The 25,993-nt window shown below is 44.7% G+C and overlaps 1 protein-coding gene across 1 annotated transcript in view; it reads right to left on the bottom strand.

Moving 5' to 3' along the window:
- Window positions 1-8,773, bottom strand: part of LOC126464270 (uncharacterized) — a 181,272-nt gene extending 172,499 nt beyond the window's left edge. The window contains exon 1 of the mRNA XM_050096222.1: window positions 8,660-8,773. Within this exon, the coding sequence (XP_049952179.1) occupies window positions 8,660-8,746 (87 nt within the window). The 5' untranslated portion in view covers window positions 8,747-8,773. The remainder of the gene's footprint in view (window positions 1-8,659) is intronic.
- Between the last annotated feature and the right edge of the window lie 17,220 nt (window positions 8,774-25,993).

The following is a 25,993-nucleotide window of genomic DNA, read 5'->3' on the forward strand; positions in this document are numbered from 1 at the left end:
TGTGCACCCATTGGTTCAAATGCATTGAAGAAAAATTCACGGTTTTTTCACAAATGACCTGTTAATGAACTCCAATGCCGCAGTGTAGGTAATCGTTTCAGTGAAAGTATTTGCATACTAAAATACTTCGAAGGCAAAGAGATTAACCAATATTTTTCTTTGCGGTTATAATACACTCTTAAGATAAAAAAAGACGCACCACTAGGGAATTATTCTAATGAGGCGGAAATCGATAGAGTGACGTACAGGTACAGACAAACAAATGAGTACAATTTAAAAAATGGCTCTGAGCACTATGGGACTTAACATCTGAGTCCCCTAGAACTTAGAACTACTTAAACCTAACTAACCTAAGGACATCATACACATACATGCCTGTCCGCCCCAGTAGCTGAGTGGTCAGCGTGACGGATTGCCGTCCTCTGGGCCCGGGTTCGATTCCCGGCTGGGTCGGAGATTTTCTCCGCTCAGGGACTGGGTGTTGTGTTGTGTTCATCATCATTTCATCCCCATCCGGCGTGCAGGTCGCCCAATGTGGCGCCGAATGTAATACGACCTGCGATATGGCGGCCGGACCTGCCCCGCGAGGGGCCTCCCGGCCAATGACGCCAAACGCTCATCATCATCATCACATACATGCCCGAGGCAGGATTCGAACCTGCGACCGTAGCGGTCGCGCGGTTCCGGACGTAAGCGCCTAGAACCGCTCGTCCACCGCGGCCGGCGTTACAATTTCAGAAATTGGATGATTTATTCAAGAGAAAGAGCTTCACAAATTGAGAAAGTCAATAACACGTTGGTCCACCAGTGGCTCTTATGAAAGCTATCATACAGTTTGGCATTGATTGACAGAGTTGTTTGATGTCCTCTAGACGGATAACTTGCCAAATTCTGCCCAATTGACACGTTAGATCGTCAAAATCCTGAGCTGGTTTGAGGGCTCTGCCCATAAAGCTATAAACGTTTTCAGTTGCGGAGAGATGGGGCGACTTTGGTGGCCAAGGGAGGGTTTGGCAAGCACGAAGACTTTCTTTCTTTCGTTCTTTTTTCTTTTGCTACTGCCATTATCCCACATTGTGCGCAGGGTCGGCAGGGTTAAGTACGGATTTGGCATGGTGAATTTTTAAGGGGTGGCCGGATGCCCTTTCTGCCGCCACCCCATACCCCTCGGGACGGAATTAGTGTACCCCAGCTGTCTGCGTCTACTGTAAATCGTGAAATAGTGTGAATGTGTTTCAAATGTCTGCGAGTCGTGTAACTGAGGTGGGATGTGGGGACCAGCCCGGTATTCACCTAGTAGGACGTGGAAAACCGCCTAAAAACCACATCCAGGCTGGCCGGCACACCGGCCGTCGTCGTTAATCCGCCGGGCGGATTCGATCCGGACCGGCGCGCCTACCCGAGTCCAGGATGTTGGGTTGGATTGTTTGGGGAAGGAGACCAGACAGCGAGGTCATCGGTTTCATCGAATTAGGGAAGGATGGCGAAGGAAGTCGGCCGTGCCCTTTCAAAGAACCATCCCGGCATTTGCCTGGAGCGATTTAGGGAAATCACGGAAAACCTAAATCTGGATGGCCGGACGCGGGACTGAACCGTCGTCCACCCGAATGCGAGTCCAGTGTCTAACCACCGAGTCCAGGAAGCAGCGCGTTAATGCTCTCGGCTATCCTGGCGGGTTGGCAAGCACGAAGACAAGCAGTAGAAACTCTCGCCGTGTGCGGGCGGGCATTGTCTTGCTGAAATATAAGCCTAGGATAGCCTACCAGGAAGGACAAAAAGGCGGGGCACAGAACATGTCGACGTAGGGGTGCCGCGGATGACCACCAACGGGGTCCCGCAATGAAAAGAAATGGCAATCATCACCCCCGGTTGTCGGTCCGTATGGCAGGCGACAGTCCGATTGGCATCCCAGCGCTATCCAGGACGTCTCAAGACACGTCTTCACCGGTCATCGGGGGTCACTTTGAAGTGGGACTCATCTCTCGAGATAATTCTACTTCATTCAGTGAGATTCAGACCGAAGACATGTCTGGAGACGCGCCGGACAGCGATGGAATACCAGTCTGAGTGTCGCTCTTCATAGGGCCCGACAGGTAGGAGTTATGGTCTGAGGTGCCATTTTATTTTATAGCAGGACCGCTTTGGTGGTCATCCGCGATAACCTTACAATACAGTCGACGGTATTCTACGCCCCGTTTTGTTGCCCTTCATGGCAAGCTGGGCTTACATTTCAACAATTTAATACCTGGTACCGGTTTTGTAAGTGAACTATAATCACTAATTCATCTTAAGATTTACCAACAAGATGCCTTCTAAAAAAGGCAATGCAAATGTTTAACAAAAAAAAAGATGTTGTAAAAGATAGTGTATCATAACAAACGTGATACGTTTAGACAGTGGTTTAATGCATTTCAGTCAGATCTTCCTAGGTGGCAATGAACAAGTGTGCAAGAATTTTTTTATTTTTTTATTTCGGCAACACAAATTTCCGGTAAAACTTCTGGGTAGCGCACCATTCAACCGACGACAAGCGCAACGGAGTACGACCACTTGTACAAGCGTTTTGCTCCGCGTTTTCTAGTCCGACCTATGAAATATCCACGCATGTCCGAAGAAGCATTGCATCGTGCCGGTCGCTGTGGTCGAGCGGTTCTAGGCGCTTCAGTCCGGAACCGCGCTGCTGCTAAGGTAGCAGGTTCGAATCCTGCCTAGGGCATGGATGTGTGTGACGTCCTTAGGCTGGTTAGGTTTAAGTAGTTCCAAGTCTAGGGGGCTGATGACCTCCGATGTTAAGTTCCATAGTGCTTAGAGCCATTCGAACCATTTGAACATTGCATTGTACCTCGTAACAACGCAGGCACTGCAATATCGTATTTATCCCCCGACACCAGACGGCAGCTTTCAGTTAAAATGTCGTCCTATACGAGAATCACAGGTGCAGTCTGCAACTTTTGAACGACGACATATGGAAATTTGGGTCTGGCCGTGAGTCGTGCGCGGATAGCCGAAGCGACCGCTCGCCTAAAGCGGAAAATCCGAGTTTGAGTGCCGATCCGGCACCACTTTTCACTGTTGTCACTTCATTCCATTATACGACTGAATTGCGAATATATTTCATGTTTAACTTCACTTAATAAAACGAAGCTCACTGTCGTTTGTGTTCCATATGACTAACAACGAAAAGACATGGTGTGCCCATCACCTAAATGCTTTCAAATGATTCAAATCGCTCTGGGCACTATGGGACTTAACATCTGAGGTCATCAGTTCCCTGGAACTTAGAACTGCTTAAACCTAACTAAGCTAAGGACATCACACACATCCATGCCCAAAGCAGGATTCGAACCTGCGACCGTAGCGGTCGTGCGGTCCCAGACTGAAACGCGTAGAACCGCCCGGCTACATCGGCCGGCTAAATGCTTTCATTGTACCCTATTAAATGCGGTTGTTACAAATTCCAAGAACTATAGTCCAGCATTATAAATTATAAGTGTTCTGTGGGGGCCGGCCGCTGTGGCCGAGCGGTTCTAGGCGCTTCAGTCCGGAACTGCGCTGCTGCTACGGTCGCAGGTTCGAATCCTGCCTCGGACATGGATGTGTGTGCTGTCCTTAGGTTAGTTAGGTTTAAGTAGTTCTAATACTATGGGACAGTTGACCTCAGATGTTAAGTCCCATAGTGCTTAGAGTCATTTTGTTCTGTGGGGCATAAATTTGGTAGGGGAAACACAATTGTAAAGAGCTTATCGTAGAAAATAATGTTGTCCATTTCCTTTCGCGTTGCTGTACCTGCATCATCTCACTTCGTGTTCAAAAAAATGGCTCTGAGCACTATGGGACTTAACTTCTAAGGTCATCAGTCCCTAGAAATTAGAACTACTTAAACCTAACTAACCTAAGGACATCACACACATCCATGCCCGAGGCAGGATTCGAACCTGCGACCGTAGCGGCCGCGCGGTTCCAGACTGTAGCGTCTTTAACCGCTTGGCCACCACGGCCGGCTTCGTGTTCCCAAGAACATACACTATGTGATCAAAAGTATACGGACACCGCCAAAAACATACGTTTTTCATATTAGGTGCATTTTGCTGCCATCTACTGCCAGGTACTTCATATCGGCGACCTCAGTAGTCATTAGACGTCATGAGAGAGCAGAGTGGGGCGCTCCGCGGAACTCAACTGACTTTGAACGTGGTTAGGTGATTGGGTGTCACTTGTGTCATACGTTTGTACGCGAGATTTCCACACTCCTAAACATCCCTAGGTCCACTGTTTCCGATGTGATAGTGAAGTGGAAACGTGAAGGGACACGTATAGAACAAAAGCGAACAGGCCGACCTCGTCTGTTGACCGACAGAGATCGCCGACAGTTGGAGAGGCTCATAATGTGTAATGGGCAGACATCTGTCCAGACCATCACACAAAAATTCCAAACTGCATCAGGATCCACCGCAGATACTATGACAGTTAGGCGGGAGGTGAGAAAACTTGGAGTTCATGGTCGAGCAGCTGCTTGTAAGCCACACATCACGCCAGCAAATGCCAAATCAGCGTAAACATTGGACGACTGAACAGCGGAAAAACGTTGTGTGGAGTGACGAATCACGGTACACAGTGTGGCGATCCGATGGCAGGGTGTGGGTATGGCGAATGCCCAGTGAACGTCGTCTGCCAGCGTGTGTAGTGCTACCAGAAAAATTCGGAGGCGGTGGTTTGCATGGCACTATCACAGCACCGGCCTACATTGACATTTTAAGAACTTTCTGATTCCCACTGTTCAAGAGCAATTCGGGGATGGCGATTGCATCTTTCAACAGGATCGAGCACATGTTCATCATGCATGGCCTGTGGCGGAGTAGTTACACGACAATAACATCCCTGTAATTGACTGGCCTGCACATAGTCCTGAACCCTATAGAAAACCTTTGGGATGTTTTGGAACGCCGACTTCGTGCCAGGCCTCACCTACCGTCATCGATACTTCTCCTCAGTGCAGCACTCCGTGAAGAATGGGCTGCCATTCTACAAGAAACCTTCCAGCACCTGATTGAACGTATGCCTGCGAGAATGGAAGCTATCATCAAGGCTAAGGATGGGCCAACACCATAATGAATTCCATCATTACTGATGGAGAGCGCCACGAACTTGTAAGTTATTTTGAGCCAGGTGTCCGGATACTTTTGATCGCATAGTGTATGGCAACGACGTGACTGATTTGACTTCGTTTTTGGGAGTGAAGGAACCAGACTACTGATACCACTTTTGTTTTAGGTATTTTCGCCATATGTATGAAAGTTGGTGCGACAGTTAATATTACATGCCAAGCTGTTTATTTGTCTAAAGCCAGATTCCGAAAATCACATCCATGCACGTTGCGGAGGATAATTAACCACTTACTGTATTTTCCCCTTCCATACCCCTACTAGCGTAATTTTATATTTACAGTGTCAATGGCAGCGACATGTAGGTGTTGGAAAACTGTTTATGGATTTCACGTCTGAAAACTTAGTATTATAATTCTGCAAGTAGTTTTCCGAAGGATGTTAGATGTCTTTCGCTAAATGTCTACCAGTTCACGTTTCGTAGCACTTCTGTTACATACTTAAATGAAATAGTCTGTGATTTTTAGCGTCTACTTTATTTGTAAACGTTCATTGTTCATTGTTAGTCCAACCTGATATGGAGCCCACACATTAGAGAGGTATTCTAGAACAAATCGCCATGTTCTGTAAGCAATCCATTTCGCGGCCACGCCGCTGTTCTCCGTTAATAGTCGACCACAATATTATTGCACCTGGGAGAGAGGCCGCTTCGGTAGGCTTATCGCGAATTTTTGTCCTGATATTTCACGATGACACGCTGAAACGCTTAACAGCATACACACAACCGTCTAGAAATCTTTCACAAAGTGATGCGTTTTCCTTAGTCACCACTCTGTTTGTTTACTGTAACGTCACCGCATGTTTGCGGCTACGGCCACGCGAGGCCAAATGCAGTAACATCGTGGTTGGGTAACTACCAATAATCGGAGCCTGTCGTTTGCTTTATCTGTAGCTAATCGTATGTTATCTTTCCACTTCATAGGCTCATTGCTCCCAGATATTTGTGCGACTAGACTGTTCCAGTTGTCACTCATTAATCATTCAGGAAGACCAGAGTTTAATGCACCGTCCACGCGAATGCCAGTAATGCGGAACACAAGTTAGTGTTGGGTAAAGGAGGTAATAGACCATGGTCTAGTTTAAGGAACTGTCCCAGCAATCGTCTGAAGTAATTTAGGGGATTATAAATGTGGGTGACTGGACCAAGATTTGCCTTTCAGAATAAGAGTCCAGTATCCTATTCAATATTGAAGGGATTATGTTTAATATAAAGACATAAATCTACAAACATTATGCAGTTCAAGCCTCTTTACCCCATAAACAATGGTTGACGGAGTGGAACTGACTTACCGGCAGTCTGAGACACCGTATGTAGCACCCCGCCCCCCCCTTTCCTTCTTTACGAGAAACCTAAATATTTTTCATACCGCTATACTCTCCTTTTCAAATGTTTACGAAGCTGATAATATATTTAATTTATCGACAGATAAAAAACCCACCATCACTACTCATACCTTAACATATCTCCCCTCCCGTTTTCTGTGCTTGTTTGGTTCTTTCAATAAACAATAGAATATTAGCGAAGGGTTCCACATTATTACTACACAATGCGTAACATGAACTGTAATAGCACATTCACACTTGCATGAAGCGCACCCGAAACTAAACCCATGCCCCTGGAGCACTCTCCATCCAGAAAAACCCGCTGCTTTCTAATTATCAAGATGTCTTCGACCCTGTCGAAAATGTGGCTTTTTACCTCGTATGAATATGCTTCCTTTAGTTTGGTGTAGTATTATATCAAAAGCCTTTTGAAACTTTACAAATTCAATTTGTCGAATTTCGGTTACCGTTTTAATCCCATGTGATAACGTAATTAAAATCCCATCAGTTATTGTTTGACAATAACCATTTTTTATTCAAGGTGTTATCGGTTGCGGCCACCTATGCCCGTTATCAGATGGCTACGTTCCCATGTTACACGCTACAGGACCGTTTGTGTGACGATGACCGCGCGTCTTTTTTCCTACAGCTGTTGGTTATAACCCGCTGAAAGATGATAAAAGGATTTAGATGCTATATCACTGCGGTGGACTGTAGTTTCCGATTCTATAGATCAACTTCCGTTGCACGATTCTTCCCGAAAACGCACGCTAGACAAGAAAGTATCGCAAAATTTATGTTTGAACTTGCTTCCGTAAGACGGTTGGAAACAGTTCATAATTATGCTCTCTCGCTATTCACTGTGTCCAACATATGTCCTGAACTTGCTTCCGTAAGACGGTTGGAAACAGTTCATAATTAAGCTCTCTCGCTATTCACTGTGTCCAACATATGTCCTACAAAAGATAGTGCTTTGATGGTCCGTGCCGGACTTACCTGCTAAGGTCATCAGGCCCTAAGCTTACACACTACTTAATCTAAATTATCCTAAGGACAAACACACACACCCATGCCCGAGGGAGGACTCGAACCTCCGCCGGGACCAGCTGCACAGTCCATGACTGCAGCACCTTAGACGCAACCGGTAAGTCTCTTGCCAAATGGATCAGCGCTGTTGATCAGTACCCTATAATATCCTTCCTTCTTTAATATTCCATTAATTCTTACTAGATAACTAACTTTATCGCCGGTCGGAGTGGCCGAGCGGTTCTAGGCGCTTCAGTCTGGAACCGCGCAACCGCTACGCTCGCAGGTTCGAATCCTGCCTCGGGCATGGATGTGTGTGATGTCCTTAGATTAGTTAGGTTTAAGTAGTTGTAAGTTCTAGGCGACTGATGACCTCAGATGTTAAGTCCCATAGTGCTCAGAGCCATTTGAACCATTTGATGGTCTGTTTTCGAGTTTGGACGATTCTGTTTTTGTCAACAATATTTGGACAAATATTCTAGATGTCTTCTGCAGTTGATCCGGACACCCATAAGACTTTTGATTTGAACGTAAGAAGAAGACTAGGTAAGTTGTCAAAATATGGAGTATGAAACGTAATCGCCATCTCGACTATAATCGCACACACATATTATCGATCAATCACGCGGCAACAGTCTGTGAAATCTCAAGTTTGTTCTCGCTTTCAAGTAAAGAGATTGCCTTGGGTGTGCTTTCGTGTTGAATCGTGCTGCAGGAGGAGGGCCGCAGAGTCGAAAACTGAATTATTTCTCAACACAAATACACGCCACTGACGTCACACTCTGTGCTAAGTGGTGTATAACATAAGATATGAGATTCTAGTCGACTGAAGAAAGCATGGATCCGAAACTGGTCGTGCTTTAAATGAAACAAAATCAGCAATGCTGGCGCATCATTTCGTCATGATACAAATGTAGAAAGAACCTGGTTACCTCTTTCCTTGGTTGTGGGGAGTGATGTGTGAATAGCACGAGTAGAATTTTGCGTGATCGTAATCCGTAGCAGTTGTGCCGAAGCGCTGAGCGTTATAACAGTAAGGGGGCTGTAGAACACCCTGACTCGCAGCCGGCATTAGTTCTGTAGTTGGATTCTTGTGGGTTCAGTGGGGGCGCAGCGTTTGTGAGCGGCACTCCACGTGCCGTCCTTACCTTGCCGGCCGCGGATGCGGGGCTGAAGCTGTGCAACAGGCGTGCGGCGACAGACCCGAAGACGATGGGCGCTCGCGGGCTGGACATGTTGGCGACTGATTCACTGTCTGTGCGCAACTGGCTACTGCGGCTGGCGCGTCGCGGCCGAGGCGTCCTGGAGGGGCCGTGTTATCTATCGCTCACGTGGCCGCGCCGAGCCGCGACCACCTGCACGCGCCCCCTCCGGGATCTATAATCGACACTCGCTGTAATCTGACCGATACCACACCGGACTCGTATCCCGGGGGAATGCGGTTCGAATTGAAACCCCTCAGTATTAAATACTGGGTGATCAAAAAGTCAGTATAAATTTGAGAACTTAATAAACCACGGAATAATGTAGATAGTCAGTATACATTTGAAAACTTAATAAACCACGGAATAATGTAGATAGAGAGGTAAAAATTGGCACTTATGCTTGGAATGACATAGGGTTTTATTAGAACAAAAAAAAAAACAAAGTTCACAAAATGTCCGACAGATGGCGCTGGACACCAAAATGTCAGTGACTGCTACCGTGACGGGTGAGAGGTACGCCGATGTGTTACAGAATCGCATCATCCCCAGCCGAGCTGATAAACACCTGCTCGAACGTACGATGTTTATGCGGGATGGCGCTCCACCCAATATTGCTAGACGGATGCAAGATCTTTCGCGTCGTTTGGTGATGATTTGTGCTCAGCCGCAACTTTCGTCATGTTTGGTCTCCCAGGTCCCCAGAACTCAGTCCGTACGATTATTGGCTTTGGGGTTACCTGAAGTCGCAAGTGTATCGTGATCGACCGACATCTCTAGGGATGCTGAAAGACAACATTCGACGCCAAATGCCTCACCATAACTGCGGACATGCTTTACAGTGCTGTTCACAACATTATTCCTCGACTACAGCTATTGTTGAGGAATGAAGGTGGACATATTGAGCATTTCCTGTGAAGAACATCATCTTTGCTTTGTCTTACTTTGTTATGCTAATTATTGCTATTCTGATCAGATGAAGCGCCATCTGTCGGACATTTTTTGAACTTTGTATTTTTGTGAGTCTAATAAAACCCCATGTCATTCCAAGCAGGTGTGTTCATTTGTACCTCTCTATCTACATTATTCCGTGATTTATTCAGTTTTCAAATTTATACTGACTTCTTGATCACCCGGTACATCTGATGGAAAAGAACGCATTAGAGCCACAAGGCTGTGTGTGAGGATAGTTACAAAGTTGAAATTATTACCTCAAAAATACACTGACGCAAAAAAAAGTCGCAATACCAAGAAGCTGTGTGACATGAACGAAAGTTAGTGGGCCTGTTTCTTCATCCGAAAGATGATCTCTACTCCAGTTTCGCGCCAGTCGCATAGGAGTGTTGGTAGTAGCGCTTCTATGAGGATACAAGTGAGGTTTGCTTTAAATAAAGTACACGCTCTAATGGTCATGAGCGTTAGTTACCTTTTAGATTGGACGCGGTGAGTTGATATTTGTCAAGAATGTTTTTAGAGCGACAGAGACGCCATTGTCAACACCTCACTAGAACGAGGGCGTGTAATAGGGCTACGAGATGCTGGATGTCCCTTCTGTGACATTTCAGAAAGACTTGGTAGAAATGTAGCCGCTGTACACGATTGCTGGCTACGGTGGTCACGAGAATGTACAGTCGCAACAAGACCAGGCTCTGGACGACCACGTGGTCCTACCGAGAGGGAAGAACATCGTGTTCGGCGTCTGGCTTTGGCGAATCGTCCTGCATCCGCAGCAGCAGTCTGAGTAGCAGCTGACACCACAGTGACACAACCAACTGTACGAATAGGTTACTTCAAAGACAGCTCCGAGCCAGACGCCAGATTCCACTGACTTGAAACGACCGCCATTTGCGGCTTCTACATCTACATCTACATCCATACTCCGCAAGCCACCTCACGGTGTGTGGCGGAGGGTACTTTGAGTACCTCTATCGGTTCTCCCTTCTATTCCAGTCTCGAATTGTTCGTGGAAAGAAAAATTGTTGGTATGCCTCTGTGTGGGCTCTAATCTCTCTGATCTTATTCTCGTGGTTTCTTCGCGAGATATACGTAGGAGGGAGCAATATACTGCTTGACTCCTCGGTGAAGGTATGTCCTCGAAACTTCAACAAAAGCCCGTACCGAGCTACAGAGCGTCTCTCCTGCAGAGTCTTCCACTGGAGCTTTTCTGTCATCTCCGTAACGCTTTCGCGATTACTGAATGATCCTGTAACGAAGCGCGCTGCTCTCCGTTGGGTCTCCTCTATCTCTTCTATCAACCCTATCTGGTACGGATCCCACACTGGTGAGCAATATTCAAGCAGTGGGCGAACAAGTGTACTGTAACCTACTTCCTTTGTTTTCGGATTGCATTTCCTTAGGATTCTTCCAATGAATCTGCTTTACCGACGATCAACTTTATATGATCATTCCATTTTATATCACTCCTAATGCCTACTCCCAGATAATTTATGGAATTAACTGCTTCCAGTTGCTGACCTGCTATGTTGTAGCTAAATGATAAGGGATCTTTCTTTTTATGTATTCGCAGTACATTACACTTGTCTACATTGAGATTCAATTGCCATTCCCTCCACCATGCGTCAATTCGTCGCAGATCCTCCTGCATTTCAGTACAAAAAAAATAGTTCAAATGGCTCTGAGCACTATGGGACTTAACATCTGTGGTCATCAGTCCCCTAGAACTTAGAACTACTTAAACCTAACTAACCTAAGGACATCACACACAACCATGCCCAAGGCAGGATTCGAACCTGCGACCGTAGTAGTCGCGCGGTTCCGGACTGAGCGCCTGAACCGCTAGACCACCGCGGCCGGCATTTCAGTACAATTTTCCATTGTTACAACCTTCAGTGGTGTCAAGCGAGAGCTCATCAGAGGGCAGGGTGGAGGTCTGTTGTGTTTTGTGATGGGTGTGTGTTAGTTGGGAGGAGGCCACTTGGGGACTTACTCCCATCTTGTCTGCGTGCTGAACACGCTGGACCTACATCTGGAATTACGGTCTGGGGTGCGATTTCGTATGACAGCAAGAGAACTTTCGTGGTTATCCCACACATACTGACTGCAAATTTGTACGCCAGAATCGTGATTCGATCTGATGTGCTTCCATTCATGAACAGCATCCCAGGGGGTGTTTTCCAACAAGATAACGCTCGCCCACATACTGCTGTTGTAACCGAACATGCTATACTGAGTGTCGACATGTTGTTTTGTCCTGTTCGATCAGCCGTTTTGCCTCCAATCGAGCACGTATGGGACATCATCGCACAACTCCAGCGTCATCCACTAACAGCATTAACCGTCCCAGTATTGACCCTCACACAAACTGGCATCCGGCACCTGTACAACACAATGCATTGACGATTGCATTCTTGCATTCAATATTCTGGCGGTTAAACAGGTTGTTAATTTACCAGCGTTTCACATTTGCAATGACTTATCTCACGTGTGATGTTGCAATGGTAATCACTTAAATATCTTACGTAGACAAATGTATTCTCATTATTCTACATTATTTTTTGGTGTTGCTTTTTCCGTCATTGTATAAAGTTACGTACTTAATTTTTTGTTTGTTTGTAGGTACATGTCTGAAGTCCTGGTAAACATTGGAATTGTTCAAATGTGTGTGAAATCTTATGGGACTTAACTCCTTAGGTCACCATTCCCTAAGCTTACACACTACTTAACCTAAATTATCCTAAGGACGTACACACACACCCATGCCCGAGGGAGGACTCGAACCTCCGCTGGGACCAGCCGCACAGTCCATGACTGCGCGCCTGAGACCGCTCGGCTAATCCCGCGCGGCAAACATTGGAATTCTCTAGCAGTACAGTACAAGGCCTGCTGGCATCTGTCTTCAAACAAACAAACTTCTTTTTCGAGGTGATAATTAAAACTTTATGGTTAACTAGCGTACTGAGTGAGTCGCATAAGACATAACACCCATTTTACAAGGCCTGCTGGCATCTGCCTCCAAACAAACAAACTTCTTTTTCGAGGTGATAATTAAAACTTTATGGTTAACTAGCGTACTGAGTGAGTCGCATAAGACATAACACCCATTTTATTTCTACTCTGCAAGCCACCTTACGATGTGTGGCGGACGGTAATTTCTGTACCACTGTCAGTTCGCCCTTTTCCCGTGAGTGGCTCACGGGAAGATCGAGTTGCTGCGAAACTTGTTGCTATGCTAGACGCACTACGTTTCTGCCCGCGGATGGCATCATCTCCACAGTTCCTACTTAGTAACTGTTTATCCGCTCTAACAGCACTTAAAAATTGTAGCAACTCAGACTGAGAAACCTCGCTGCGTACAGATTGGTCGAAGTGCTGACATCGATACGTGAAGAAGGTCATTCCATTAATTCTGCTTGGGTGAAATCAGACTGTGGGGTCATTGTCGACCATTTAGCCGAAGAAGCTACTGTCGCAAGACCATAGCTGGGCAATGTTAATCAATAAGTTAACGTTGCTAATCGTTAAAGCGTTACTAAAACAGTTAACTTCGTTAAACGTTAAGGCTTTACTTTACAGGAGATTTGTCGGTAGTTCAAGTTGTGGGAGTAGTGAACTGAATAAGTGAATAAAACGTTTTACCCTTTGCTTCAATAAAAATGTATTGTTTGGGGAATATGAATAAAAAACAGTTAAACCATTTAGTTTTGTAATTATTTAGTTATCAATATTAGGTCTCTGGAGAAAAAAAACCCCAGGAGAATCAGATATCTAACATAAGGTGGATGTGTCTCTTCATGAAGATCAACATATCCGCCAGCGAGGCTCATTTAGGAGTCAAAATGTATTTGCCCTCAAAAAATCCGATTCCATGATTTAATATCCACAGTCAACCCACTGACAATAAGTAGCAGTTAACGCGATTTCGGTATATAAACAACAAAAAATAACAAAGACCTAATTATTCTTGCTCTCACTAATGTTTACATCAGTCACGCGCACCTACATCATCCGAACTTATTAGAATATGATTTCCGCTGCCGGCGCGGCGTCATTTTTCTTGTAAATAATAGTTACCTAATTAACGATTAACAAACTAAAAGAAACTTAACGGAAGTTAATCTTTTGTTTGGCACACACAGAAATATTGTGAAGAAAAAGTATTAAGTTACTTAAATTAGATGTATAGGCCTATGGCCACGTGAACAATTTTACTACACTGCTTTAAAACATAGTATGTTAACTGCAATTACCATTGCCCATAAAAGGCGTACGGATTCTACAGGAAAAGTACAACGACGTTGTTCCTATGGCTGAAAAAAATGCTTGCATTTAACACTGTTACACTTGAAATCTCTTTAAACAGTTACTTTTTGCTACAATGCACAGAGCGATTCCACATTTTCCGCATTTTACCGTCGACCATCCCTGAGGGCAAAGTCTGCATCTTCCCTCTTTCGCCATACTTTGGCCAGTGTCCGAAACTGTCATAACATAATTATATCATTCCCTGGTGCAGGAGCTCCTATTTTCTTCTTCTTCTTCTTCTTCTTCTTCTGGACTTGCTTTCCATCAAATACTCAAACCAAGGCTACTTCTAATTGTTGTTGTTTATAGGTTCCCTAACCATGACTTCAGATTATTTCTGCTCAAGCTAGAGAGGGTTCTCGATTCACTTTGTAGGAAGTACCCAAAATTAGTTATATGTGGTGACTTCAATATAAATTTTGTATATGATGGAGCAAGAAAAAGGATGTTGGTAGATCTCCTAAATTCATATGATCTTATGCATATTGTGTTTTTTCCAGTTAGGATGCAGGGGAACGGTAACACAGCCATAGACAATATTTTCATTCATTCTTCGTTACTAGGTGGGCATTCTGTTAGTAAAAGGGTGAATGGCCTTTCAGATCATTTTAACACTAAGACAATTTTAACACTACAAGGCTTTTGTGCTCAAACAAATGTCACATATAATTACAAACTATGTAGGAAAGTTAATCCAACAGCAATAGAGATTTTTTAAACCTTGTCAAGGATGTTTATAGTGCCGATAACATAGATGATAAATATAATGCTTTCCTTAATACATTTCTCATGCTGTTTGAGAGTTTCTTTCCATTAAAACGTTCTAAACGGGGTACTAGCAGTAATAGGCAGCCCTGGTGGCTGACTAGTGGGATAAGGATATAATGTCGAACAAAGCGGGAATTGTATCAAAAAGTTAGAAGCAGTCACAATCAAGCTACAGTGGCCCATTACAAACAGTATTGTAAGGTGCTTAAAATGTTATTAGCAAGGCAAAGAGTATGTGGTATGCAAATAGAATAGCTAATTCACAGGATAAAATTAAAACCATATGGTCAGTTGTGAAGGAAATGTCTGGTCAGTAGCACAAGGCCGACGATATAAAATCAGTTTGTAATAAAAATATTTCTGTTACTGATAAATCAGATATATATTTAACAATCTGTTTCTGATCATTGCTGGTGAATGTAATAAAAATTTAGTTTCTGTAGGGAATCGTATAACTTTCTTGGCAAAGGCCTTTCCTAGATTGATGTCTGAAATACTCCTCTGTGATACTGACAGGGGAGAGAGTGAGTCAATAATTAAATCATTGAAGACTAAGGACTCTCATGGTTATGATGGAGTGCCTAGCAGAATATTAAAGTACTGTGCTGCACATGTTAGCCCTGTATTTAGCCACATTTGCAATTTTTCCTTGAAGAATTGTCCGTTTCCTGAACGCTTAAAATACTCCGTAGTAAAGCCACTTTATAAAAAGGGAGAAAGGGTTAATGTAGATTATTTTAGACTTATTTCTATGCCATCAGTGTTTGCTAAAGTTATTGAAAAGGCTGTGTAGGTAAGGATAATTGATTATTTTATGGTTCAAACGGTTCAAATAGCCCTGAGCACTATGGGACTTAACTTCTGAGGCCATCACTCCCCTAGAACTTAGAACTACTTAAACCTAACTAACCTAAGGACATCACACACATCCATGCCCGAGGCAGGATTCGAACCTGCTACCGTAGCGGTCGCGCGTTTCCAGACTGTAGCGCCTAGAACCGCTCGGTTACTCCGGCCGGCGATTATTTTATGTCACACGATTTGCTATCAAATGTACAGTTCGGCTTTAGAAGTCGTTTAACAACTGAAAATGCTATATTCTCTTTTCTCTGTTTGGTACTGGATGGGTTAAACAAAAGATTACGAACGCTAGGCATATTTTTTTGATTTAACTAAGGCGTTTCATTGTGTTGATCACAAAATATTGCTCCAGAAGTTGGATCATTAGGGAATACGGAGAGTAGCTGATAATTGGTTCACCTTTTACTTTAGTAACAGACAGCAAAAGCTCATTATTCACAATGTAGAGGATGGCTGTGATGTTAGGTCTGAGTGGGGTACGGTCAAGTGAGGGGGGGGGGGGTGCCCCCGGGATCAGTGTTGGGGCCACTCCTGTTCCTTATGTATATAAATGATATGATGATGAAGCTTTTGACAATGTTGATTGGAATACTCTCTTTCAAATTCTGAAGGTGGCAGGGGTAAAATACAGGCAGCGAAAGGCTATTTACAATTTGTACAGAAGCCAGATGACAGTTATAAGAGGCGAGGGGCATGAAAGGGAAGCAGTGGTTGGGAAAGGAGTGAGACAGGGTTGTAGCCTATCCCCGATGTTATTCAATCTGTATATTGAGCAAGCAGTAAAGGAAACAAAAGAAAAGTTCGGAGTAGGTATTAAAATCCATGGAGAAGAAATGACATTGCAACTCTGTCAGAGACAGCAAAGGACTTGGAAGAGCAGTTGAACGGAATGGACAATGTCTTGAAAGGAAGGTATAAGATGAACATCAACAAAAGCAAAACGAGGATAATGGAATGTAGTCGAATTAAGTCGGGTGATGCTGAGGGAATTAGATTAGGAAATGACACACTTAAAGTAGTAAAGGAGTTTTGCTATTTGGGGAGCAAAATAACTGATGATGGTCGAAGTAGAGAGGGTATAAAATGTAGTCTGGCAATGGCAAGGAAAGCGTTTCTTAAGAAGAGAAATATGTTAACATCGAGTATTGATTTAAGTGTCAGGAAGTCGTTTCTGAAAGTATTTGTATGGAGTGTAGCCATGTATGGAAGTGAAACGCGGACGATAAATAGCTTAGACAAGAAGAGAATAGAAGCTTTCGAAATGTGGTGCTACAGAAGAATGCTGAAGATTGGATGGGTTGATCACATAACTAATGAGGAGGTATTGAATAGAATTGGGGAGAAGAGGAGCTTGTGGCACAACTTGACTAGAAGAAGGGATCGGTTGGTAGGACATGTTCTGAGACATCGAGGGATCACCAGTTTAGTATTAGAGGGAAGCGTGGAGGGTAAAAATCGTAGAGGGAGACCAAGAGATGAATACACTAAACAGATTCAGAAGGATGTAGGTTGCAGTAGGTACTTGGAGATGAAGAAGCTTGCACAGGATAGAGTAGCATGGAGAGCTGCATCAAACCAGTCTCAGGACTGAAGACCACAACAACAAACATGATGATGAAGTCCCATACTGCTTGACAGAGCGTAGGGGACGATGCGGGAGACCCGCACCGGCGACTAGGCAAGGTCCTAGCGGACACAATTCCTATGCCCATGACATACTGTTGTGCCGTGAGAGTTATCCTAATCACTACCAACTGTTATATGAAGTCACGTACGATAACTCTCGACACGATGACGCTAGGTGTAACACTGCTGTGACTCTCCAAAACATTGAAAGACCAGGTTGTTTAGATCCTCGATTCACTACTGAACACAATACGACACCATTCATCAACAATCCATACTACCCGCTCACACCACCACTCTAAATGTAGCCTTTTGTGTTTTGGTGTTAAGGGCAGCCTACTCATGGCCCTAGTCTGGCTGCTGCTAGTCTTTGGCCAATGGAGCAGGATGGGTCAGAACGTTGCAGGGAGAGGGGGGCTGCTTCATTCGGACTAGGTGGCATCATGGCGGACATTTGACGTCATGAAGCGACCACCAAAATGGCCGGTGGCCGCGAGGCTTCGGCAGTTCAGTGCAGATCATTAAGACCCTGGCAAATTTCCCTTCTTGGCCACACCATGGCAGGTAAATAAAACCATGTAACAAGCGGACATGTACTGCCGTCACTCACTGGTACGTACCCAAACAGATGAAGTGTCATTTCTCTCTAGTAAGCCAATGTTTTTGAGGGGAATATTGAAAACGCATTTGGCGAACTATCTTCTCTTAATAAATGATGAAGTGATCCCATCTTAATTAAGATGACCAGTCCTTTCTGGTCTTGGTCGTTAAGCGCTTTTAAACAATTTAAACAATCAATAATTCTGGTCATATTCCGTGAAAGAGTTAAATATATCATTGTAACAACTAGCTACAAAACTGATGAAAAGAAAATCACTACTAATTACACTCTAGTATCATTCTGTTACCATAACACCCCATAAGAAACTAAACATGAACAGTGATTAATTTTTCACCAGCGCTTAACGCTGTGGGCGGATGATGAACTACGTGAACACTTGGAGAGGTGAGGGATCCATATTGTTTGTTGTCTAAGTCGACGCCTGTCAAACAACAAAGCTGACACCAGGCCTTCACCCTATATTTGAGGCGATTTGCTTCGAAAGGAAGTGAAAATCGTGGTTTAATGCTGGAATGTAAAACTGCACTTCTCCTCCCCCGTAAGGTGCTGTAAACGCCAGTGCTTCAGCTTATGTCTTTCAGTGTACACAGGACTTGATTTGTGGAGATCAGCCTCTACACGGACATTCAACATGTACACTACCATGTGCCTGTGTCGACTGCAGGAATGACCACAATCTCCGATCTGCCAGGGGGACTCCACCTTAGCTTAGTGTGGGCACCTTTGGTGATGGGCAGGAGGGTTTGTGTGCCTAAGTGATGCTGAGGGCTGTGGAGCGTATAGCATAGCTACTGACAGGGTCACCAAAGCAACAAAGGCCTCAGCAGAGGGGCCTGACGAAGAGAGTCCCAAAACGTAAGGAAGGGAGGGCTGCATTTTTCCAGGGGGCTCTGCCAGGAAAGGTTGGGTATGGACACAGCTGCTCTGTTTCCCAAGCTGGGGATTGGCAAGCGCCACCAGACCTCTCCTACTGTAAACTCTGGGCATACTTTATAGCCCATTATTAGGCGCGGTGGTAGCACTTTGTATGTTTTCGAGAAGGGGGATCTTGGCTGCACCACCTGGACTGTCCGCCTCCGTAGCGTAGCGGTAGCGTTACTGCCTACCACGCAAGGGGCCCGGGTTCGATTCCCGGCAGGGGACTGGGTGTTGTGTGTTCTTTATCATCATTTTCATCATCATTGACTCGCAAGTCGCCGAAGTGGCGTCAACTAAAAATGACTTGCAATACGGCGGCCGAACTTTCCCTAATGGCGCCTCCCGGCCAACAATGCCATACGATCATTTCATTTCACCACCTGGACTGCGAGGAAGGTACACACATCTGTAAAACAATTCTCAACCTCTAGCTGTGCTACATGGTGATGAGGTGAGTGCGTGCTGAGGTAAAAATCTCTTGTGGACAACCTCTGGGGAACCTGCCGCCCCTCCCCGTCCAATTGTATGAGGCTTGCTCAGTCAAGCAGGGGTCTGTCTGGATTGTCATTTGTTTTTATAGCGACTCATTGGATTCCCTATGAATCGACAAATTAACATCTAGTCCTGACGGGACAGGTGTACTGTCTGGTAGTACCTACTCCCAACCGATAAAGAGCTTGGTTGGTCAGTCTGACTGAGAAGTAGTCTCAGAACTGCAGTAATAGAGCACTAGCCCGCCATGACACTTTCATTGTAATCGAGAGAGCAAAGGGAACCTTTGAGAAAGTCTCCCCTTCTATATTCACAGGGCACTTAATGGTATTGCTGGTTGTTTATGAACTGTTAAACGACTTCGTAACAGAACACCTCTAGTTTAAACTGCCACATCAAACAAAGAATCCAAACTTCTGGGACGCAAGGCCTTAGGTAAGTACCCTGTTGTGGCTGAATTGTACAAACCTCTTTACTTTTGTAAAGGCGTGATTACCTGCTCTGACATAGAGGAGATGGGTCCTGAGGAGATGCGTGCAGAATGGAAAAATGTGGGTGCCTTGGAAGTGCAGAACTATATGAGGAAAGTTAAAGCACATTAGAAAAATCTGCAACATTTACTCTAGCATTCAACACTCTGAAAGTGCCTGGACATATTACTGCAGGCTATATCCGTCTTAGGTTTCCAACTTTTCTTCCCAACCAAATGCGATACTTAAAAAAAAATGGCTCTGAGCACTATGGGACTTAACATCTGAGGTCATCAGTCGCCTAGAACTTAGAACTACCTAAACCTAACTAACCTAATGACATCACACACATCCATGCCCGAGGCAGGATTCGAACCTGCGACCGTAGCAGTCGCGCGGTTCCGGACTGCAGCGCCTAGAACCGCGTGGCCACCGCGTCAGCTGCGATACTTCAAAAGGCAAAAATTTGGTCTTACTACTATGGCACGTAATGGGACGGTTATGCGTGGAAATTGAGGAAGCTTAGCTGACGAATCTGGCTATTCTTGTACACTTCCTCCGAAGTGTATCAACTGCTTCTTGGGCACCCAGTACGAAGCAGTAAGTGTGAGGTTTATAACGAGGAAAGGAAATTTCAGGAGTTGAAAGTTACAAGACGCATACCTCTGATGAAGCTAAAAAAGCATTCAAAGCTATGCGACCTCTGGTGTTTGCTACTTCTTTTGCATTGGTCCTTAAAAAGCTAGTTGCCAAGTGTGATGCCTCCACGCAAGCCAGACCATAGATTCAAGCACGGGTGCATGCACTTGTTAGTATACTTGTGGGGGAAAAGCTACACTTGAACCCGAAATCATTGGGAAGCCTTTGATGATGGAACTTGGAACCTCAGCCATACACTGCTTCGCGCCGTCAGAAGACCACTAAGCCGTCCTCTCTACTTATACAAGCAACTCACCCCATAAGTAAAGAAAAAGTCACACGAAAAGTCGTTCGAAATCGAAGAAAGTTGCGGCTACATCTTCGGATCTGTGTCACTCTCCCTTTCTGATGGCGACATCCACGTGGAGGGACTGGAGAGCTGTGCATCCTCTAACTGTCCTCGCAGGTAAATCACTGCCGCTGAAGGAGAAGGACAAGGACAACCATTGCTAATCAAAGGCTCCCACAGCGATTTCTGTGTGCGGTGGAACTTAAATGGATGCCGGTCACTTTTGGAAGAATTACAGCTCGTGTCCCAGAGGAGTCCATTCTGCATCTGCTTACAAGAAACTCATTTAAAGTCACCGACACAACTGCGTTAGGGAGCTGTCACCCCTGCAGGAAGGACGATGTGATTGGAGACAGAGTGGAGTGGCTGTTTTCATTGATGACAGATGTCACTCCTCTCCTCTCCCTCTTACCACGACCATGCAAGCAGTTGCAGTGAAAGTTCTCACAACAGTTACAATCACAGTGTGTTCTTTGTATCTTCCATCTCACGATCTGTTCTTCGTATCTTCCATCTCACGATCTGTTGGATGCAGATTCACTGACAGTACTCTTCCAGGCACTCTCGCACCTGCTCTTCCAATGTGCTGTGGGGCCGGTCATGGTGGCCGAGCGGTTCTAGGCGCTTCATCTGGAACCGCGCGACCGCTACGGTCGCAGGTTCGAATCCTGCCTCGGGCAGTTCAATGGGAAATGGGAATAGATTTGCCTTCCAGTACCCACTTTCCAATGTGGAGTCTTCTGCTGACTCGGATTTAAAGGGCAAACTGATTGTGGTACAGTCAGCAGACTATTTTCGAACAACAGGATTGGGCCCAGGAGATGGTGCAGCATATCACCTCTGAGAGAGTCCAGTCCCCATTCTAGCAACAACCTCAGACATGCCCTGTCCCTTGGTGGAATGACGAGTGTCGTTTGGTTACCAGAACCAGGGACGCAGCTTTGCCGAAATCCAAATAAAATCGACCTACAGAAAACCTTCGTGAATTCAAATATGCGAGAGCACAAACGAGGTGAGTGTTAAAAGAATGGAAGAGAAACTCCTGGAAGGAATTAGCGACTTCCATTAATCGATCCACTCCTACTGTGCAAGTCTGTGACTCAATAAGGAGGATTTCAGACAAGGGCAGTACAGCTCCTCTTATGGCTTTGTTCCGAAGTGGTGTCTTGGTGAATACACCTAAAGCTGTGGCTCAGGTTTTAGCTGAACGCTTTCATTCTGTCATTGTGTTATCAATTCAAACTCCTGTGTTCCAGGTTTTACGTAGGGCTGTGGAGATGAGGAGCTTGCGCTTCTTCTAGTGTAATGGGGATGTCTACAATTTTCAGTTCTCTATGTGGGTGTTGTAATCCGCTCTGTTCGTGTCCAGCGACACTACTCCAGGACCTAATCAGATTCATAATGCCATACTCTGCCATATGTGACCTGACGCCAAAGACAAGCTTCTATTTTGTTTCAGTCAGATCTTATTTGATGAACAGTACCCGACGACTTGGAAAGAGGAAATATTAATTCCATTATGGAAACCTAACGGTTATAAGAGGATAGCCCTTACCAGCTGTACTGGTAAGTCTCTAGAGCACAGGGTCAATCACTGCCTCATCTGTCTCCTTGAATCCTGAGGTCACCTTTACCACTCCCATTGTGGTTTCCGATGCCACATTTCTGTCCTTGACAACTTAATTCTGCTGGAGGTGGTGATACAGGATTCCTTCTTACGCTGAAAGCATTTGATTGGTGCGTTTTGGTGCGTTTTTGACTTAGAAAGCGTACACCACCACTTGAAGGTACAACAGCCTGCGCCAACGTCACGAATGAGGGCTATGTGGACGTCTGGTGCTTCTTATCCAATCCTTCCTTGAGGACTGGTGCGTTGGCGATGCCTTGTCTGATTAGTATGTTCAGAAGAATGGAGTCCCTCAAGGTAGTGAACACAGTGTCACATTGTTTGCAATCGCTCTTAGTGGCATCTACTCTGCAGTCGAGAGCCCTGTTAAATGCCCTTCACTTGTGGATGACTTCACAATCGTCTTAGTCTCCATCTGATTTCGCAATGGCAAAGAGACAACGTCAGGAGATTGAAAACCTCAACCAATAAAACTGGTTTCAGTTCTCACCAGAGAAAGCTATGTGCATCGGTTTTAACTGTTCACATTGAAGTTTTAATCACCCAGAGCTCACATGGGGGACAATATTTTACATTTTAAGGACACTCTGCATTTTTAGGCCTGCTGTTTGACCGGAAATTAACCTGGCTCTGACACTTGAAAGGTCTGAAAATCTATGGCACCAAATCATTGAATGTTTTGAAATGCCACAATGGATAAACGTGGGGAACTGACAGATCCTGCCTTCTCCAGTTTTATAGGACATTTGTCAGATAACACTTAGATTAGAGCAGCGTGATTTATGGGTCAGCCCTGGATTTCCTACCATAAGATGTTAATCGCAGACTCCCATGATGGCATTTCGATATCGACTGGAGTCTATCGGTCATGCCCAGTTGAGAGTCTGTGCACAGAGGCTGGTGAACCACCACTTGCATTCAGCAGCGCCTCCTTCTGGCTTGATAGGCTCTGAAAATCTCAGCACTGCCTCAGTCATGGGTATTTTGTGATCAGTCCACCCCAACTTTGAGTGGCTGTTCAGGAATTGGCCCCATGTGCCCAAGCATGTGCTACTGACCATCTCAAGCATTGGGATGCATATCTGAATACACCACCAGGGGTGAATCAAATTGTTGCCTTGGCGCCCTCAGACGCCAGAAGTGATTTTAAGCTCAACACGGTAAAAGAAAACTTGAACGTTTTTATACCTCTGTTTACCTCCCCCCATGAACCATGCACCTTGCTGTTGGTGGGGAAGCTTGCGTGCCTCAGCAATACAGATAGCCATACTGTAGGTGCAACCACAATGGAGGGGTATCTGTTGAGAGGCCAGACAAACGTGTGGTTCCTGAAGAGGGGCAGCAGCCTTTTCAGTAGCTGCAGGAACAACAGTCTGGATGATTGACTGATCTGGCCTTGTAACACCAACCAAAACGGCTTTGCTGTGCTGGTACTGCGAACGGCTGAAAGCAAGGGGAAACTGCATCTGTAATTTTTCCCGAGGGCATGCAGCTTTGCTGTATGGTAAAATGATGATGGCGTCCTCTTGGATAAAATATTCTGGAGGTAAAATAGTCCCCCATTCAGATCTCCAGGCGGGGACTATTCAGGAAGACGTCATTATTAGGAGAAACAAAACTGGCTTTCTTCGGACCAGAGTGTGGAATGTTAGATCCCTCAATTGGTCAGGAAGGTTAGAAAATTTAAAAAGGGAAATTTATAGAATAAAGTTAGATATAGTGGGAATTAGTGAAGTTCGGTGGCAGGAGGGACTAGACTACTGGTCAGGTGACTACAGGGTTATAAACACAAAATCAAATAGGGGTAATGCAGGAGTAGCTTTCATAATGAATAAAAAAAATAGGAGCGTATGTAAGCTATTACGAACAGCATAGTTAATGCGTCATTGTAGCCAAGATAGACACGAAGTCCATGCGTACCACAAGTACAAGTACATGCCGACTAGCTCCGCAGATAACGCAGCGATTGAAGAAATGTAAGATGAGACAAAAGAAATTATTCAGATAGTGAAGGGACACGAAAATTTAATAGCCATAGGAGACTGGAATTCCATAGTAGGAAAAGTAGTAGATGAATATGGAATGGGGGTAAGGAATGAAAGAGGAAGCTGCCTGGTAGAATTTTGCACAGAGCATCTCTTAATCATAGCTAACACTTGGTTTAAGAATCATGAAAAAGGCTGTGTCCTTGGAAGAGGCCTGGAGACACTGGAAGGTTTCAGATAGATTATATAATGGTAAGACAGAGATTTAGGAACCTGGTTTTAAATTGTAAGATATTTCCAGGGGCAGATGTGGACTCTGAGCACAATCTATTGGTTATGAACTGTAGATTAAAACTGAAGAAACTGCAAAATGGCGGGAATTTAAGAATATGGGACCTGGATGAACTGAAAGAACCAGCGGTTGTACAGAGTTTCAGGGAGAGCATAACGGAACAATTGACAGGAATGGGGGAAAGAAATACAGTAGAAGGAGAATGGGTAGCTTTGAGAGATGAAATGGTGACGGCAGCAGAGGATCAAGTAGGTAAAAAGACGAGGGCTAGTAGAAATCCTTGGGTGACAGGAGATATATTGAATTTAACTGATGAAAGGAGAAAATATAAAAATGCAGTAAATGAAGCAGGCAAAAAGGAATACAAATGTCTCAAAAATGAGATTGACAGGAAGTGCAAAAAGGCCAAGCAGGAATGGCTAGAGAATAAATGTAAGGATGTAGAGGCCTATACAACTAGTGGTAAGATAGATACTGCCTACAGGAAAATTAAAGAGACCTTTGGAGAAAAGAGAACCACTTGTTTGAATATGAAGAGCTTAGATGGAAAACCAGTATTCAGCAAAGAAGGGAAAGCAGAAAGGCGGAAGGAGTATATAGATGATCAATACAAGGGCGATGTACTTGAGGGCAATATTGTGGAGATGGAAGAGCACATAGATGAAGATGAAATGGGAGATATGATACTGCATGAAGAGTTTGACAGAGCACTGAAAGACCTCAGTCGAAACAAGGGGCTGGGAGTAGACAACATTCCATTAGAACTACTTACAGCCTTGGGAGAGCCAGGCCTAACAAAACTCTATCATCTGGTGGGTAAGATGTGTGAGACAGGCGAAATAACCTCAGACTTCAAGAAGAATGTAATAATTCCAGTCGTAAAGATTAGCAGGTGATGACAGGTGCGAAAATTACCGAACTATCAGTTTAATAAGTCACAGCTGCAAAGTACTAACACGAATTCTTTACATACAAATGGAAAAACTGGTAGAAACCGACCTTGGGGAAGATCAGTTTGGATTCAGTAGATGTATTGGAACATGTGAGGCAATACTGACACTACGACTTATCTTAGAAGATAGATTAAGAAAAGGCAAACGTTCGTTTCTGGCATTTGTAGACTTAGAGAAAGCTTTTGACAATGTTGAGTGGAATACTCTTTCAAATTCTGAAGGTGGCAGGGGTAAAATACAGTGAGCGAAAGGCTATTTACAATTTGTACAGAAACGAGACGGCAGTTATAAGAGGCGAGGGGCATGAAAGGGAAGCAGTGGTTGGGTAGGGAATGAGACAGGTTTGTAGCCTATCCCTGATGTTATTCAACCTATATATTGAGCAAGGAAGCAGTAAAGGAAACAAAAGCAAATTT

Source organism: Schistocerca serialis, chromosome 1, assembly GCF_023864345.2.
Source record: "Schistocerca serialis cubense isolate TAMUIC-IGC-003099 chromosome 1, iqSchSeri2.2, whole genome shotgun sequence".
NCBI classification, from domain to species: domain Eukaryota; kingdom Metazoa; phylum Arthropoda; class Insecta; order Orthoptera; family Acrididae; genus Schistocerca; species Schistocerca serialis.